Source organism: Leptonotus elevatus, chromosome 8, assembly GCF_054856555.1.
Source record: "Leptonotus elevatus isolate MCC_2025b chromosome 8, RoL_Lele_1.0, whole genome shotgun sequence".
Classification (NCBI taxonomy): Eukaryota; Metazoa; Chordata; class Actinopteri; order Syngnathiformes; family Syngnathidae; genus Leptonotus; species Leptonotus elevatus.
In genome coordinates this window covers 25,077,054-25,093,466 of record NC_141246.1, presented here as the reverse complement: position 1 = coordinate 25,093,466, position 16,413 = coordinate 25,077,054, and the positions used below count along the sequence as shown (strand labels likewise).

General features: G+C 41.9%; 1 protein-coding gene across 5 annotated transcripts in view; it reads right to left on the bottom strand.

Annotated features, from left to right (window-relative positions):
* The window catches only part of LOC147170294 (docking protein 1-like), a 38,001-nt gene that overhangs the window by 7,788 nt on the left and 13,800 nt on the right, over nt 1-16,413 (bottom strand). For 2 of the 5 annotated variants that reach the window (XM_086082202.1, XM_086082205.1), the window contains 3 exons: nt 1,112-1,251; nt 925-1,035; nt 749-821 (listed from right to left, as the gene is read on the bottom strand). In XM_086082202.1, the coding sequence (XP_085938328.1) occupies nt 749-821; nt 925-1,035; nt 1,112-1,251 (324 nt within the window). The remainder of the gene's footprint in view (nt 1-748; nt 822-924; nt 1,036-1,111; nt 1,252-16,413) is intronic. The other 3 variants (XM_086082204.1, XM_086082206.1, XM_086082203.1) reach the window with 2 other exon arrangements.

Below are 16,413 nucleotides of genomic sequence, written 5' to 3'. Positions count from 1 at the left end.
ATGGATAGAGTTTTCTTTCTCTTGGTATTTTCCTAGACTAGTGGAGGTAGAAATGGGCATTTGCACACTTCTGTGCCATTGTGGCAGGGAATGCAGCCAACTCCCGGCCAAGTGCCTTCCCTCATTGCCCTTAAATTCAACACTGAGAGAGCTGCATGGTCTACATGGCATGTACCTCTAGGTGCAGGAGATTGGTGCGGGCAAATTGAAGGAACTGGAAAAGATCTCCACTTGATGATGTAAAGTCAGCCGCTATGGATGGACACTTGGAGAATGCCTTACAAACCCGATCGTTCGTCCGTAATGATTCAGAGAGATCGTACCATGCTGCTGTCTTATTTATGAATGAAATCCGATGACATGTACTACACACGTCTGCAGAGCTCATAATGTGTCTGTCTGCGCCTTAATCAAATCCACCAAAATCACGTCACACCACCTGCGCCACAACTTAGACCCGGTTTTAGCTGGTCTAAAATCTAGTCTACTTTTGGTCACCAAATTGTCAGATGCACCGGGGGTGTGCAATAGAATACGCCAGAACCCTTTGACAAACATGGTTAACTAGAATTAGCCTGACATGAAAATGAAGACACGGCCATTTTTAGACCAAGCGCACAGGCGCCTATCTTTGAAAATAGGGCCCATAAAGTTGAAATAAAATATTTAAATTAAATAATGTTGCATTGTTTGAAAATCAGGGTTGGGGGGGCATTATATGTTGGGAATAATTAAAAGCAGATGTTACCATAATTTGTTGTTGAATATATCTGATTTTCCTCCATATGAAGCTCCTTAGTGTCTGAACCAGGTGTGCTCTTCTGAGGAGAAAAAAAGCATCACCACTTTACTTAGAAAGAAAACTGTGTATGCAGAAGAAAAGAATGGACAGCAATCAAACACAATAATAATTTCTGGTCTAACCTGAAAGGTTCTTTGACAAAGTTTCTCTACCCAGTCCACACAGTCATCTTTTTGTGTAGCAAATACCATTGTTCTCTGCTGTGACTCCACACAAAAAGCTGACATGTTTTCCTGGAACCAGATTGCATTTTTAATCAACTATTGCTTACTTATTGTACAGTATGTGTAAATCCTATAGAATAATTACAAGCACCGTTGGACAGGCTTCAGCATTTGGTGGGAGTCTCAGGACACTTATAAGCTCAGAGAGTCGAACCACTTTGACCTTGTTTTCTTGAGGCTGGTGGTGTCTCTTCAACCCTCCAACATGATCTCTTCCTCCACCATCTACAACATATGATGAGCAGTTGAGCACAGAAAATTTAGAATAGTGTCCATTCTTACACACTATACACACATATATATATATATATATATATATATATATATATATATATATATATATATATATATATATATATATATATATATTGGAACTGAACACCAAGCATCTTCACCTTCATAAAGTGGTAACAAATATTGCCCGTCACCCTAATTTTTTTTTTATTTGCCCTGTTAAACACTTCCCCCTGGGGAATGTGTGTGCAAGTCTCAACCCTGTATGTTCTCAAACCAACCAGAGACAGTTTAAAATGGAAAAACTCTTTGAATTTCCCTCCAGCAGGGACTGGATTTCGTTTTACAACCCACAGGAAACACATACCTTCTGTTGTTTATCTTTGTACACAACCTGTATGTCTATCTCAAATGAATGATGTGTGTAACCTTTGAAGCCATCTAAGTTTAGCTAATTAGTAAGCTTAGCGGATTCAATAACTGTATGATTGCGGTAATGTTTAAAATATGTTCAGAATGATAAATGAAGCATCTGGCTTGTCAATTCTGGTCAAAAATTATCAAATGCTATCCCAAAAGCTTGGTCTCAGTCGACTAAGTCTGCTTCAAGCGCACGGAAGAGGCGGGACTACTACTCCGACCCCCTGGGACACAGTTTAAAAGCCAAACATGCTGAGAGCCACCACGTAGCTTCCTTCTTTGAGCCCCGAACTTGAGCCACAACGCGTGCCCCAAAGCACGTATCACGCAAGGACTCGCAAACACACGCGCGTGTCTGTTCCTGCCGAGAGCCGACCCACTTACCTTCCACTCTCTGAATCACGCAGCACCCCGCCGACCCGGTTCCACGACGGCTGTTAGGCACCGAGCCGCTGCGCACCATTGACCCATTTCTCCTCCAGCCGTGCGCCCAAGACGCCCCGCAACGCCCAAACCAACTGACTGAGGCCTCTAAACCGCAAGCACATCACCACCAACCAGGAAGTGTGCCAGCCAAGGACTTGCCGCGGTCTCCACGCCGCGCGCGCACCTCTCCACCAACCGGAGACCTGCAGCAGCCTCTCAGTCGTGCGCCCATCACAATCAGCCAGAAACTCCAGTGCAGCATTCCAGCTGTGCGTGCGCCGACCGCCCAGATCGCCTCCCTAGGAGTCTTCTTCAACTGAGGATCAATGCTTGCTGAGTCCCTCTCTCTCCCGTGCACCTGAACCAGTCTGTAAGTGCGCCTTCATTGCAATCTGACCATATACCACTGGCGCAACGCTTTAATTCAAATAAAAAAGGATTGACAGGTCAAAACACTTCCATCTCTGTTCCCATCTACCTTTTTAATTCCCTTTTTATCTTAGTTATGACCGACGCACAAGAGTTCTGGGGAACTATCATCAGCCAATCGGTTGCAATCCGAAATGTGGTACTATACTGTTCAAATAGCATTCACTGTACAATAACAGCAGTATACTGCTGGCCTGCTAGTATTTGACTGTTACTTTTCGGCGAAATTCTTTACAGTGTAGGCTTGTCAGCCAGCAAACTTGCCGAATGGGGAGCAAGAAGTTGGCGTTTCTAGTGAGTGAATTGCTTGTTTACAGCTGTTGAATTGTGAACTAAGATAGCATTTAGTATTAGCCATAGTTTTAAACACTGCCCAAACTTTGACTAGTAATGTTCAAAATGTTTTTTCAGAGGAGAAGGAAGAGCCCTTGCTCTTCTTGGCGTTCCCCCACAAGCAAATGATACACACAGGGCGAAGCGATATATCATGTTCGGTCAGAACCTAGCATAACGGCATGCACAGGGCTCTCTAAATGCAGCTGCAGTACTGCTGCTCTCGTCTTGACTTGAACCTAGAAAATGTCTTCCTTTCGCTCAGAGTGTGAGGCTTCTCTCTATGGTCTAAGCGCCAAAGTACATCTCTGACATATAAGAGCCATATGAACATTCTCAGGCTCTTAGAACCTCAGGGAATCGTCTCCTGCTGGTGCCAAGAGTCAGGAGAAAACACGTGAGGCTGCTTTTCAATTTATGCTGCTAAAATATGGAACAGTCTTCCAGAAAATAGCTCTATTTAGCTCAGCATATGACATCTGAAAGTCTTTCTTTTGCTTTTACTTTACTTAATTAGTTATTTTTTGCCTTATGGAATTATTTTATCTGCCTTCTTGTAATTTCATGTAATTTTATTGCATGTTAAATTTGCCTTGTGTGTGAATTGTGACAAGACAAACTTGCCTTGCCTTGCCATACCTAATGTATAAGTTATACCTTTATTGAACTGCCTCAGAATTTAGAGAACTAAACCATGCCTCGTCTTACTCTCATAACTAAAGTTATCCGACAAGTACATCTATCACAAGTGATACGAGAGAACAAGCAGGGAACTGTTAGCCACTAACTGCACTGTATTATTGATGGGAACTAAGAATAAAACAAGAATACGTGCACAGAAATTGCTTATGTGAGGCAATTACACAAAACATGTACACTTTGAAAAAGCATTTGTGGCAATATTTTTTTCTTTCAGTACGTGATGTGGAGATCAGTAAAAAATCAAAATCAATAAATGTTCTCCGCATGCCCGCGTGTTTTTTTTTCCGCGTACTCCAGTTTCCTCCCACATTTGGAAAAACATGCATGGTAGGGTAATTGTATAGTTTAAATTGTCCCTATAGGTGATTGTGAATGACTGTTCGTCTTGGTGAGCCCTGCGATTGAATGCCAACCAGTTCAGTGAGTACCCCGCCTACTTCCTGATGACAGCTGGGATAGGCTCCAGCACACCCGCGACCCTTGTGAGTAATAAGCCGTTCGGAGGATGGAAAGATGGATAGATGGATGGATGCATGGATGGAAAAATAAACAAAAGAACAAAACATGTGACTGCTATTTAAGGTGAGTTTAAAGTTAATTTTTTATCAAATCCAGTTCAGGAAGTATTTTGATGGATAACAGAAAAACAGAATTAATCTGTTGCTATGATTAATATCATTGACATTATGTGTAGATCCTACATTCCAAAACATGCATTTTAGGTTCATTGAGGACTAAATTGTCCTAAGGTGTAGGTGTAAATGTGAATAGTTGCTTGTATACGCACATGGACAAAATTGTTGGTACCCCTTTGTTAATGAAAGAAAAACCCAAAGTGGTCACAGAAATGACTTAAGACCAAAATCTGACAAAAATGATGATAACCCTAGAAAAGAGTGAAAATAATTTCACCATAAGGACATGTTCAAGGCGTGCCGTCTAGCTAGTATCACAGTTGTCTTCAAACTTGTAATCAGTTAATCAGCCTATTTAGGGTGACAAGTAGTCACTGTGCGGTTTGGTTACATGGTTTGTACTACTATAAACAATGGCCAGAGGAAACGAAGGAGAGAGTTGACCAATCAGCTTGATGTTAGTCTGACTACAGTTACACACATACACATTAGTCAGAAATTTTAAATACACAGTCTAGTCAATCTTCATGGACGTGGCCGCCGACGGAAAATTTATGACAAATTTAAACGACAGATAATACAAATGAAAACAAAAGAGCCTACAACAAGAGCCAAAGTATGTAAAGGTCAACTCCAAGGTCAAGGTACATCAGTGTTAGATTGCACCATTGTTGTTTGATCCATAGCGAACTTGATAGGAGATCACCATTGTGGCAAATAAATGATAGAAACTGGAGAGACTGGAATTTGCTAAACTATATGCGGTAAACCACAAAGCTTCTGGATGAATATCCTATGGGCAGATGAGACAAAGCTAGAATTTATTTGGCAAGGCATATCAAGCCTATTTTCACACATGCAAAAATTAAGTATACCAACACTGTCCCGACTGGGGAGGCTCTGTTATGTTATGGAGATGCATTTCTGCATCTGGCAAAGGGTGTCTTGAATGTGTGCATCATGCAATAAAATCTAAGATTATCAAACCTAGAAACCTAGGTTATTATTGGTGGAAGTTACTGAAAAATGCTGTCTGGAGAAAACACCCTTTGAAACCAGAGACAACTGGAGCAGTTTACACATGAGAAGGGGGGCAAAATAATGCTGAGCGGTCTCACAGAAAGTTATAAAGATCCTTTGATTGCATTGATTGCCTTTAAACATGCAACAAAATATTAAGATATGGGTACCACCATTTTTGTCGAAGCCTGTTTTATGAGTTTTTTGTCAAATATATATATATTTTTAATAATAACTCTTTTGGACCACAACTCAAGCAATGTCCGATTTTCATTGGTTAATTGTAATCAAATGCATATTTATGGTTGCTGTTGTCAGATTCAAGTCATTTCTGTGACTACTGTGGACTTTTATTTCATTAACAGAGGGGAACCAACAATTTTGTCCATGCATGTTCTATGTGCAATCCAAAGTTTGCCCCCTTTGCACAGTCAGTTGAGCTAGGCTCCAGCACACAATAATAAAAGTAAGCAATAACTGAATAAGTATCCTTTATGAGTAAGTCGGAAAGGTAATAATTGCGTCAGCTACTTTGTATCCACCGACCTGATCAAGAAAACAGGTCAGGTAGCCACTTGCTTATAATGTTCTAGATTCACACTCACTGGAGATAATTCCGTAAATCGTGTCAAAGGCAATAGCTATCCCCAATACCACCATCACAGAAACATGCAAGCTAGCATTTGCAGCTGGAGATACTTGGAAAAGGTCATCAATAATGCAAAATACAGAGAGCCCTGTCATGGAGAAGAAGGTTAGGAGACTAGATGAAGAAGGCACAGAAGCAAGTGCCACCAGTAGCGCAGAAGGGAGCTGTGAGAGCCATGTCTCAGGTGGGGAAAAAATACAGAAATGGTCCAAGAATGGTCTAAAGACTCCTAAACAGTCAAATGCTAGTTATGCAAGGCTAAAGAGATACATCAGGCAAAGGCCAAGAGAATAAAAGACTCTAGGGCAAGATCCACTAAAAGATTGCAGTAAATGTGAGCGTCTAATCCTCAAAGCACGCGTAGATGGGGAAATTCATCACTAACTGCGCTGCCAACCCGATTGTGTCCCGGTAGGCCTATGTAAATGTGGTCATATGCATATATTTGGTGGAGAAATTACCCACCTCTATGCAAATGAGACTCATTGATAAACAACGTCTAATTTACTAACGCCAGTGCCACAGGAAGTTTAAGTGACGCAAACAACGTCTATTGAAGCCTGGCGTATACTTGGCTCTATCATTAGAAGGGGGGTTTGTTAGGGATTTGTGAGGGGGGATGGGTGTCATTTTGTGACGTCAGCCTACATTACATGACATTGCCCGGGCGAATAGGTGGAGGGCACTTGTATTTTATGGACATTAATGATTGAATGAATGACGTCGTATTCCTCTCCGCTCACTACACTGTTTACCGACAGTCCCACTTTTGCACCTCCTCGGTCCCAGCTCGCTTTCTGATCATTTAATCTTTCTCTCATTATTATTATTATTATTATTATTATTATTATTATACTAACTGTAACAACCAGAAGACTGCATATTCTCAGTTGAACCATTTACTGGATGCCAGAAAGATCGAGTACACAGCTATGGAGCCTTTTTCTCTTAATATGCGGAAGAAGGTCTAATCTATTCATCCCCAAGGTGATGAGATGAGCGGGGGAGAGAGACAGGTGAATGAAGGAAGATGATCTAAGGGTGCGGGAAGGAGTGTGTACTTGCAGAAGATCGGATAGGTACGAAGAGGTGAGGTTATGGATAGCCTTGAATGCTAACAGAAGGATTTTGAATTGGATGCAAAACTGAACCGGGAGCCAGTGGAGCTCGTGGAGAACAGGGTGATGTGTTGGTTGGAGGGAGTTCGAGTTATGATGCGGGCAGCTGAATTCTGGATCAACTGGAGTTTATGGGTGTATTTGTGAGGGAGAGAATTACAGTAATCAAGACGGGAGCTAACAAGACTGTGGACCAGGATGGCGGCAGTGTGGGGGGTCAGGGAGGGGCAAGGACGTTGATATTACGTAAGTGGAAGTATGCGGACCGGGTAATGTTGCTGATGTGGGATTGGAAGGAAAGTGAACTATCAAGGGTGACTCCCAGACTTTTGACTTGGATGGAGGGTGAAACAGTGGTGTTGTCGATGGCGAGGGAAAAGCTAGCTGTATTTGAGAGAGTGGTCTTGGTGCCGGTGAGAAGAAATTCTGTTTTGCTACTGTTAAGTTGCAAGAGTTTAAAGTAAACCAAGTTTTTATTTCAGAGATGCAGTCCATGAGAGAGGTGGGTGATAGGGTGGATGAGGGTTTGGTGGAAAGGTATAGTTGGGTGTCATCAGTATAACAATGGAATTGGATATTAAATCTACGGCAGATATTGCCAAGGGGAAGAAGGTAGATGATGAAAAGGAGGGGCCCCAAGACAGATCCTAGGGGCACACAGATTTAAAGGACTTGAGTTGAATGAACTGAATGCGGCAGGAGAGGTAGGATGAAGACCAGTTAAACAGTATGTGGGTGATGCCAATGGAAGAGAGTCTGTTGAGGAGGATGGTGTGACTGATTGTGTCGAAAGCCGCACTCAGGATAGTGAGAAGTCCAGAGTCAGCTGCCATGAGGAGGTCAGTTGTGATTTTGATGACGGCTGTTTCAGTGCTATGAAGCGGGCGGAAACCGGACTGGAACTGTTCATACAGATGGTTGTGGGATAGGTGAGAATAAGATAAGAGATAAGATAACCGTCAAAATTTGTGGCCATGTTGGTGCATGATTAGCGCAATATCCGTGGCCGTGTTTGTATATGATTTGCGCAATATCCATATCCATGGTGAATAGGTAGGCACGTGCAGAGGGGGTAGGGGGAATGGTGCCGGGGCACAGGCCCTTTTGGCACTGATGCCGAAAGTGCCCCTTTGTCCATTTATTTATTTATTTTATATTAAAAAAATAAGTAAAGTAAAGTAAAAGTTTGTGAAAGTAGATTTGTTGCCGTTCAAAACAAAAATTCAGCAACACAATTTACATGAAACAAATTATTATTATTACGTTATCCTTAAATGACGTCATACTACGAGACGCGCTCTCATTCCCCCAGGTTGTTCGCCACTACACCTGCGGTCGGTAAGTTGGTTGCTCCGTTTGTATTTATGTAGTCTCACTCACAGTAAACAAAAGCCAAGGTCATAGAATGCAGAAAACTCAAGCAAAACCAATGCCTTTATTTGATAGATCTTGTAGACATGATCACAGAGCATATTACATGTTAGCCTAGCTTCAATTGAAATGTAGTGACACAAGTTGTAATGAGTCTCGCAACTACGATGAAGTCTGACATTTGGGCGCAGTTGGCTCTGAGGACGCGGGGAAGATGTTTCAGTTTCATAAAGACACGATCCTTCCCATCCACTTTCACCACGGCAAAAATCTCCACCGGTAAAACTAACGTTCTCTTCCATTGGGACGGGCATGGAGCTTGTGTAGTGTGTACTGCTTCTGCTCTAAATTTGTAACTCTCGCCTACAATTTTAACAAACTCTTCCTGAAGACTCCAACTTGTAGCATGTACTCAATGATAGCTGAATTGAAATATACTTCAAAACATATGTGGAAATTGCTACATGATCTTTGTTTTTATTTTAACTAACTGCTCGTTTTTGAGGGTTTGCGGTCAGAGTAAAGTCCTAATAAGAAACAGGTAGCAGTGTGTTCAGAAATTAGAGGGACAATGAAGAATCAAAAAGAAATATAAGAAAAAACAACAACAATCACAGTGTTTTATCAAAAACAAACAACGTACTGTAGCTTGCTGAGATGTGGCAGTTAATTGTTGGGTACAGTCCCAATAATAAAATATTAACATCTACACCTGCAGAAAAATAATAAAAAGTATTTGCTCTTCTTACCTGAATCAAGCTAAATGTAAGGTAAGACATTTGTATGCTACTTGCACGATAGGAAAATCCTAATTGTGTTATTTAAAATGTACATTTCATGTACATTTTACATAATCATTTTTATTTATGTAAATGGTAAATGTGTTGTTCTCATTAAAAGTCCAACATCATAAAACTCAGAGAGGAACAACAAGAGGGAGAGATGATTAAAATATATGAAATGATAAGCAAGCAGGTGAGTTTGTGTGCGGGAGCATATGTGATGAACATGGCTTATGAATTTCCAGGTTCCACTGGGATATGCATACACATGTAAGTGGGTGAAAACAACAAAGTGAATATCCTGTGGGAATTATGTAAACAATGCTGATTACAGGCAACTCTGAAAATAAGAATGCACATATAAACTGTGACGAAAATTGCCATTAGGCAATACAGTGAGACAATGATTTTAACATTGCAAGATTGCATTAGGTTGGGTAAGAACCTTTACTGAAGATTTACTCCTCGACAATTGTCTCCAAAGCGGTCGACATCAGAGGCATTCAACACAAATATTATTTTTCGTGTATGAGCATGTTTACATTTTTACTTTATCACTGGTGATTGATTCATGCTAATTTTATTTTCATAATTCATATATATTGCTGGCAAATGACAAACTTGAATTAATCCCAAATGCACATTCTTCTGCAAATAAAAAATTTAATGAAAAATGCAGTGATGATTGACTGGAATTTTATCATAATGGATCATTTTACATTCCACCGCTGCTATTCACTCTGCATTTATTGTTGAATGATGGAGTAATATATATTTGTTGAGAAGTTAAAGAGATTTGTGTGATGATAAAGCAACAATTTATTATTATTATTATTATTATTATTATTATTATTATTATTATTATTATTACATCTTTTCAAATGCATTTCTGAGTAATATTTGTAATTTGTAATAAGTAATATTCAAAGTTATTTACATACATATACATTCAATTGTTTAATTTATTTAACATTACATTTGGTTACATTTCGTTTCATTTATACTATCTTAGAGTACCATTAGAGAACTATTACACTGATGTGGCCCTCGGTGAAAATTCATTTCACGCACTTGGTATACAGGGCACCATTTTTGTGCCCAGTGCAAGCCGAGTGCAAAGCGCAGTCTAACTGTGTGGTGGAATTTCCTTTTTTTTGGGCATTTTGCTCGACTACCACAGATAGAGTATAGGTATTTTTAACCATTATGCGCCATTGTGGGATGGAACACAGCCGACAGACCTTCGAAGCGGCTCCCCTCATTCATATTAAAACCAGAACGATTGAAGCACTCCTTGACCTTACGCACACAGAAATTATCTCGCTGAGGTCCGTGCATGAGATTGATGTGACAAAGTGCATTTAAACAGGTAAGATCCCCCCCTTGCGGATGATGTAGTCTGCCACACTTGTGAGGTAGGCAATTGGAGACCGCCTTGCACCCGTGCATCCATGTGTGATCCCTCCCCGCCCAATATTTGTGCTGTGTGGTTAAGGGGTTGCTATTAAAAATTGTTAAGAAGATAATGTTAAGTTTCATTATTATTCACAAATCTGTTTAAAACACTGGGGAAAATTTGCTTTTTGCAACATGGCCCTGGTTGATCTCTTACTTTGCTGCCACCTGCTGGCCGTTTTTTGTAATAGCTGCCATTGCTTTAAGCAACTTCTTCAGGTCAGAGGCGGCCTTCTGTATGCTGTAGCATAAAAAGACAACAACATACGTTTTGGGACCATGGCAATACTTAAAAGAGGGAGCAAATAAGTTAAGAATAAGCTCACGTGTTGTCTACGAAATTGGAGCCACAGATTTCAATATGTTATATGTACTGTATTGTATATGTTCCATGTCGCTGAAACACTTCTAATTGTGAAACTGTAAACTAATTAAAAGTAGGCTTTTTTTTCTCGTCACACTCACTATCACAATTACACATAGACACTGACGCAAATGTCCTTCCCTTTTCATTACTACCAAATTTAATTCAAGCATTTCTTGTCATGGCAGCCACTTGGACCCTTTTGGGTCAACTCACTAAGTGTGGATGTTTCAAATTGACTGCTCTCATGAATTTCCTAGCCTTGGTGTTGATTGCACCCTTTGGGAGCCATTTACGTCATCATTGAGAACATTTCTCTCAAATGAACATCCTCTGAGCTACTTACTTTCTGCAACTAGAGCATTTTGTATTGTTTGCCCACATCTTGACACATTTGCATGGAACGTTCTAATTTTATGATGATTTTATGTTCTCTTTTTAAGTAAGATTCTGACTTTTATATGTGATTGTTTGCAGGATTATTAGACTCATCATATGTAATGTGTATACCAGTGATGCAGACATGCAAGTGCAAACAGATAACAAGAGAAAATGTGTATCCGGTGAGTTTACATAACTCCATCTCCACAATCCTGGGGTCTATTTAAGCTGTCAAATTTACTTTTCATCTTCTGCTGCTCACCCTGCTGCTGCATGCATGTTTTTGTTGGTCTCATACACTCGCTCGCACACACGCGCAAGCACACACGCACACACGCCCCCCCCCCCCACACACACACACAAACACAAAAAAAAAAAACATTTAATCACCAGCCAGGAGCCACCTATTTCTTTATATGTACTGAGGCAATTGATTTGCATACAAACCCTCAAAGAATATCCATCCATCCATCCATGACCTAATGATGCAGCTGTAAACATTGTGTTTCTGTGCAGTCTCAGTTCCCACTCTCACAGTGTGAATGTGTGTCTGTATCTAGGGCCCTGTGACTGACTGCTGACCAGTTCAAGTTGTCGTCTGCCTTTCTAAAATAATAATAATGCAACAACAACAACAACAATAATAATAATAATAATAATAAGAAGAAGATTTTGATTTTGAAAAAATACATTTATTTGCCGCTCTTATTTACATTATTTTCCTAACACACAGCTCGGCAAGAGCAATTAAATAAATAGATAAAAAAAATTAAAAAAGCTTTTACATCAAAACATCACTAAAACATAGCGCCTCCTCATTCACGTCGCACAGTGCCCCGTTAACAGTCCACATCTCACAAAACCTATCCAAAGCTCCTGCTCTCTTGTAAAAACTAAAATCAATAAAGAGTCTGGACTTTATCAACTTTTTACACAGAACCGTGGGATCGACTTCTGCCCCATCGTCAACTTTCCTTTTTCGGGACAACCACACACCCATCTTGGCCTGGCTCAAAACAAAGTTTAAAACCCGGCTTTCCCTCTTGATCTGGCCCTTGTGGTTAAAACCATAAATAAATAAAAATACTGTTTCCCTGTGTCCACAGAAGGGGCAGTTACCCGCAACGGCTGGATTTATCGCGGATATATAGGAGTTCACGGCCACGATGCCGTGGAGGATCCGCCACTGAACATCGCCGTGTTTCTTGACCACTGGGGCCTTGTATAAGGTGCCCCAAGCTGGCTTCAGTTTATCGTCTATAATTCTCCTCCTTGGAGTGTCCAAGCGTCCGTTAAGTTTGTTTTTGTGTAAGGTCTTGACCATCGTTCGGTAAAATTGTTTTCCGGGCGCGGCTCCCAACGAAACTGCTGGAATGTTCTCCAGCAGGGGTCCGCCGCAATCACCCAAGTCTGGGAGTAAGCCAATGTGGGGGAAGCCGTCCTCCGGGTTTGGAGTTAGGGAACCACTGCCATACAGACTGAGGAGGGAGCGCTCATGTCCAGCCAGTCTTCTTTTCCAGTGGTTCAGCAGCTGGTTGATGATCCTCAAGGAATGTAGCCCCAGAATGGTCCTCGAGACTGGGACAGGTCAGCTCCACCACTCTGCCAAGCCTTGCGACCCCTGCAGCTTGAAGGGTCTTGGACAGAGTCGCTCCCCCCCATCTAGGGTAGTCCAGTAGGGTTCCCTGTAGGACAGGTTATTGCATGATCCAGTACAGTGAGTCGGCCTGCTCCGCCCGCTGTTTCTTCAGGAAGTTCCAGACTTTGAAAGCACTCCGATAAAAACAAGGCAGAGAAGCTGTGCTCATGCGAGACAAGTCCATTAAAAACAAACTAAAATCCAGCCCACATAAACCTAAACGCTGCAGGTTGCATCGGGCTAATGGTCTCCACAGAACATCCTTGGGGCCAGTCAGGAGCCTTTGTATAAACTGGAGTCTAAAAGCAGCGCCCCTGCTGGCCAAATGCACCAAGCCCTGCCCCCCCCTCTTCTTTAGGGAGGAAAAGGATGCTCTGTGGAACCCAGTGCCTCCTGCCCCCCCATAATAAATCAATTAAAATGCGCTGCAACTCTTCCAGGAGAGAGGCTGGAGGGTCCAAGACCATTAGTTTGTGCCACAAGGAAGACGAAACTAAGTTGTTGACGATGAGGGTTTTGCCCCTGTAAGACATTTTTGGCAGCAACCGTTTTAACCTCCCCCTCAGCGTCTCCAACACATTATCCCAGTTTTTCTTTTTGTGGGTCTCATCCCCCAAAAAGATGCCCAGATATTTAAAACCCCCAATTTTCCATTCCAGTTCGCCCGGCAATTTGAGCTTGTCCTTCAGCCCCTCTCCCACCATGAGAGCCTCGCTCTTCCCCCAGTTCACTCGCGAAGATGAAATAAAACCAAACTCTGTCACAACTCTTCTTAAAGTATCAATGTCCTCTTGTGACTTAGTTAAAACTACGACATCATCGGCATAGGCAGACAGTTTGAAAGACATACAACACTGGGGGATGTACACACCGTTTAAAGTTTCCCTTAACTTGTGTAGCAGAGGCTCTATGGACAGAGAATAAAGCATCCCAGAGAGAGAGCAGCCCTGCCTCACCCCTCTCCGGACATCGAAGGGGACACTCAGACCACCATTTATTTTAAGAACACTCTCAATGTCACAATAAAACACCCGGATCATGGCTATAAAGTCAGGGCTGAAACCAAAGGCACCCATGGTTTGCCACAGGTACTGGTGTTCAACCCTGTCAAAAGCCTTTTCCTGGTCTATGGAAATGAGACCAGTACCAATAGCCAAGGAATTGCAGAGTTCCAAATAATCCCGAATTAGATTTACATTGTCACTAATGAGCCTGCCCGGCACGCAATAGGTCTGATCAGGGTGGATGATGGACAACATCACCCCTCGCAGCCTAAGGGCCAGCGCTTTGGACAAGATATTGTAATCTGAGCACAGCAAGGACACAGGCCTCCAGTTCTTAATGTCCTGCAGGTCTCCCTTCTTTGGTAGCAGGGTGATGATGGCCCTCCTACAGCTCAACGGGAGTTTCCCATTTTTGATGCTGTCGTTCATCACGGCAAGCTAGTCTGGTCCGACAATCGGCCAGAAGGACTTGTAAAAATCCACCGAAAGGCCGTCAATGCCCGGAGCCTTGCCACACTGCAGGGTCCCCAGGGCAGCTTCCAGCTCCTCGAGCCTCACCGGTGCCGCCAACTGGGGGGTTTGCTCCTGGCTCACCTGAGGGAGACCGCTTAAAAATTTGCTGTGTGTCTCTGGATTACTTGACCACTCATTCCTATAAAGGTCTCTGTAGAAACCGGCATCATATTTCCTAATCCCAGAAGAATCTGAGACTTCAGAACGGCTACCTGTGCGTAAGCAATGAATGATCTTCCTTTGTCCATTTTTCTTCTCAAGCCCAAAGAAAAACTGAGAGGGGGCATCCATCTGCGAGATGTTCATAAAACGCGACCCGACCAGCGCCCCCTGTGCAGAAACCGCGAGCAGGCTGGCCAGCGCCGACTGTTTGGACTTGAAGGAGTCTAAAAGCCCTCGATTTCCTGTCGAAGCAGCTAAAGACTGTAACTCCTCTACTTGTCTCTCCAGACCCCTTACAGTCCGGGTCAACTCACCCGTGGCAAAGCGAGTGAAATTCTGGCACAGTTGTTTGGTCTGAGTTTTCCCGTAATCCCACCATTGCTGGATGGTGGGAAAATTGGGTCTGCTCTCTCTGTGGGATAACCCAAAAAACCTAAATGCTGTTTTAAAAGTCTGGTTATTCAAAAGAGCTGCGTTAAAATGCCAATAGGCGCTATGTAAGCGAATGTTCTGAATAAAATCGGAACAAGAGACAAGAAAATGATCGCTAAAACCAACAGGCCGAATCGAGCACCTTTTAAAAATATTCAAAAGGTGACTAAAACAGTAAAAATGATCAAGTCTGGCGAGGGATAAATAATTCTCATTCCGATGGCTCCATGTGTACTGTCGTGTGTTATGATGAAAAACTCTCCATAGGTCAGACAGCTCGTGGTCTTTAATGAGCTGCCTGAGGTCTGTGAGACGACCCAGGGTGTGGCTCAGGATGATTCCTGTCCAGAGCGGGATTTTCAGTGCAATTAAAATCACCGCCTAAAAACATGTAATCACCACAACATGCTTTAAGAGCATCACCTAACTTATTCAAAAACGTGATCCTCTCCAACCCTCTGGTTGGAGCATAGGCGTTTAAAAATACTAACTTAACATTTTCATAGAAAGCTATAACTTTTAGTAAAAAACCTGGAATAATTTCTTCAACACTAAAGGAAGCCGGCAAAAAATTGTGAGCTAATAAAATACCAACTCCACCACTGGCACTGGAACCATGGCTCAGAATTACCTCCCCCTTAAAATCTATTTTCCATTCGCTGACACTGTCGTCAGTGCTGTGCGTTTCTTGAAGAAACAACACATTTAGTCTATTCAATTCCATCATCGACGCTGGTCCACCACCAAAAAAACACAGACACTAACCACTAAGTTTTTTACAAAAAAAACTACAAGATAAAGAAAAACCTATTACACATACATTTAAAAAAATATATGAAAAAAGTACTTAGAAAAAACGCTCAAAATTCCGCACTTCTCCCTCTCTCTATCCCTCCCGCTCGTCACAGAAGAAGGACAAGAAGAAGAAGAATTAGTGATGGGTGAGTACTGATACAAAATATTGGTTAAGGAACTAGAAATTGGAAATAGAATGGAAAATTGCCATTCATTGCAATGTACAACATTGAGATATATAGGCCTTTCTTTAAAATTATTGTCATTGTATTTTGGGGGGTAAAGTATCAAAATCTTACTGGTTTCGGCACTTGGTATTGGTTTTGGTGACCACTCAAGAGTTGAGACTTGTACTGGTATTGGTCTGAAAAAAGTGGTATCGAACATTGCTAATAATAAGAAAGTACCGATTTAGTGAACTTTTTGACTCTTTCTGTTAATCATTGTAATTGTGCTAACTCCTCCCCCGTAGTTTCAAAACACAGGTAAATACGGCGTTACAATCACCCCCAGCTGTTTTATT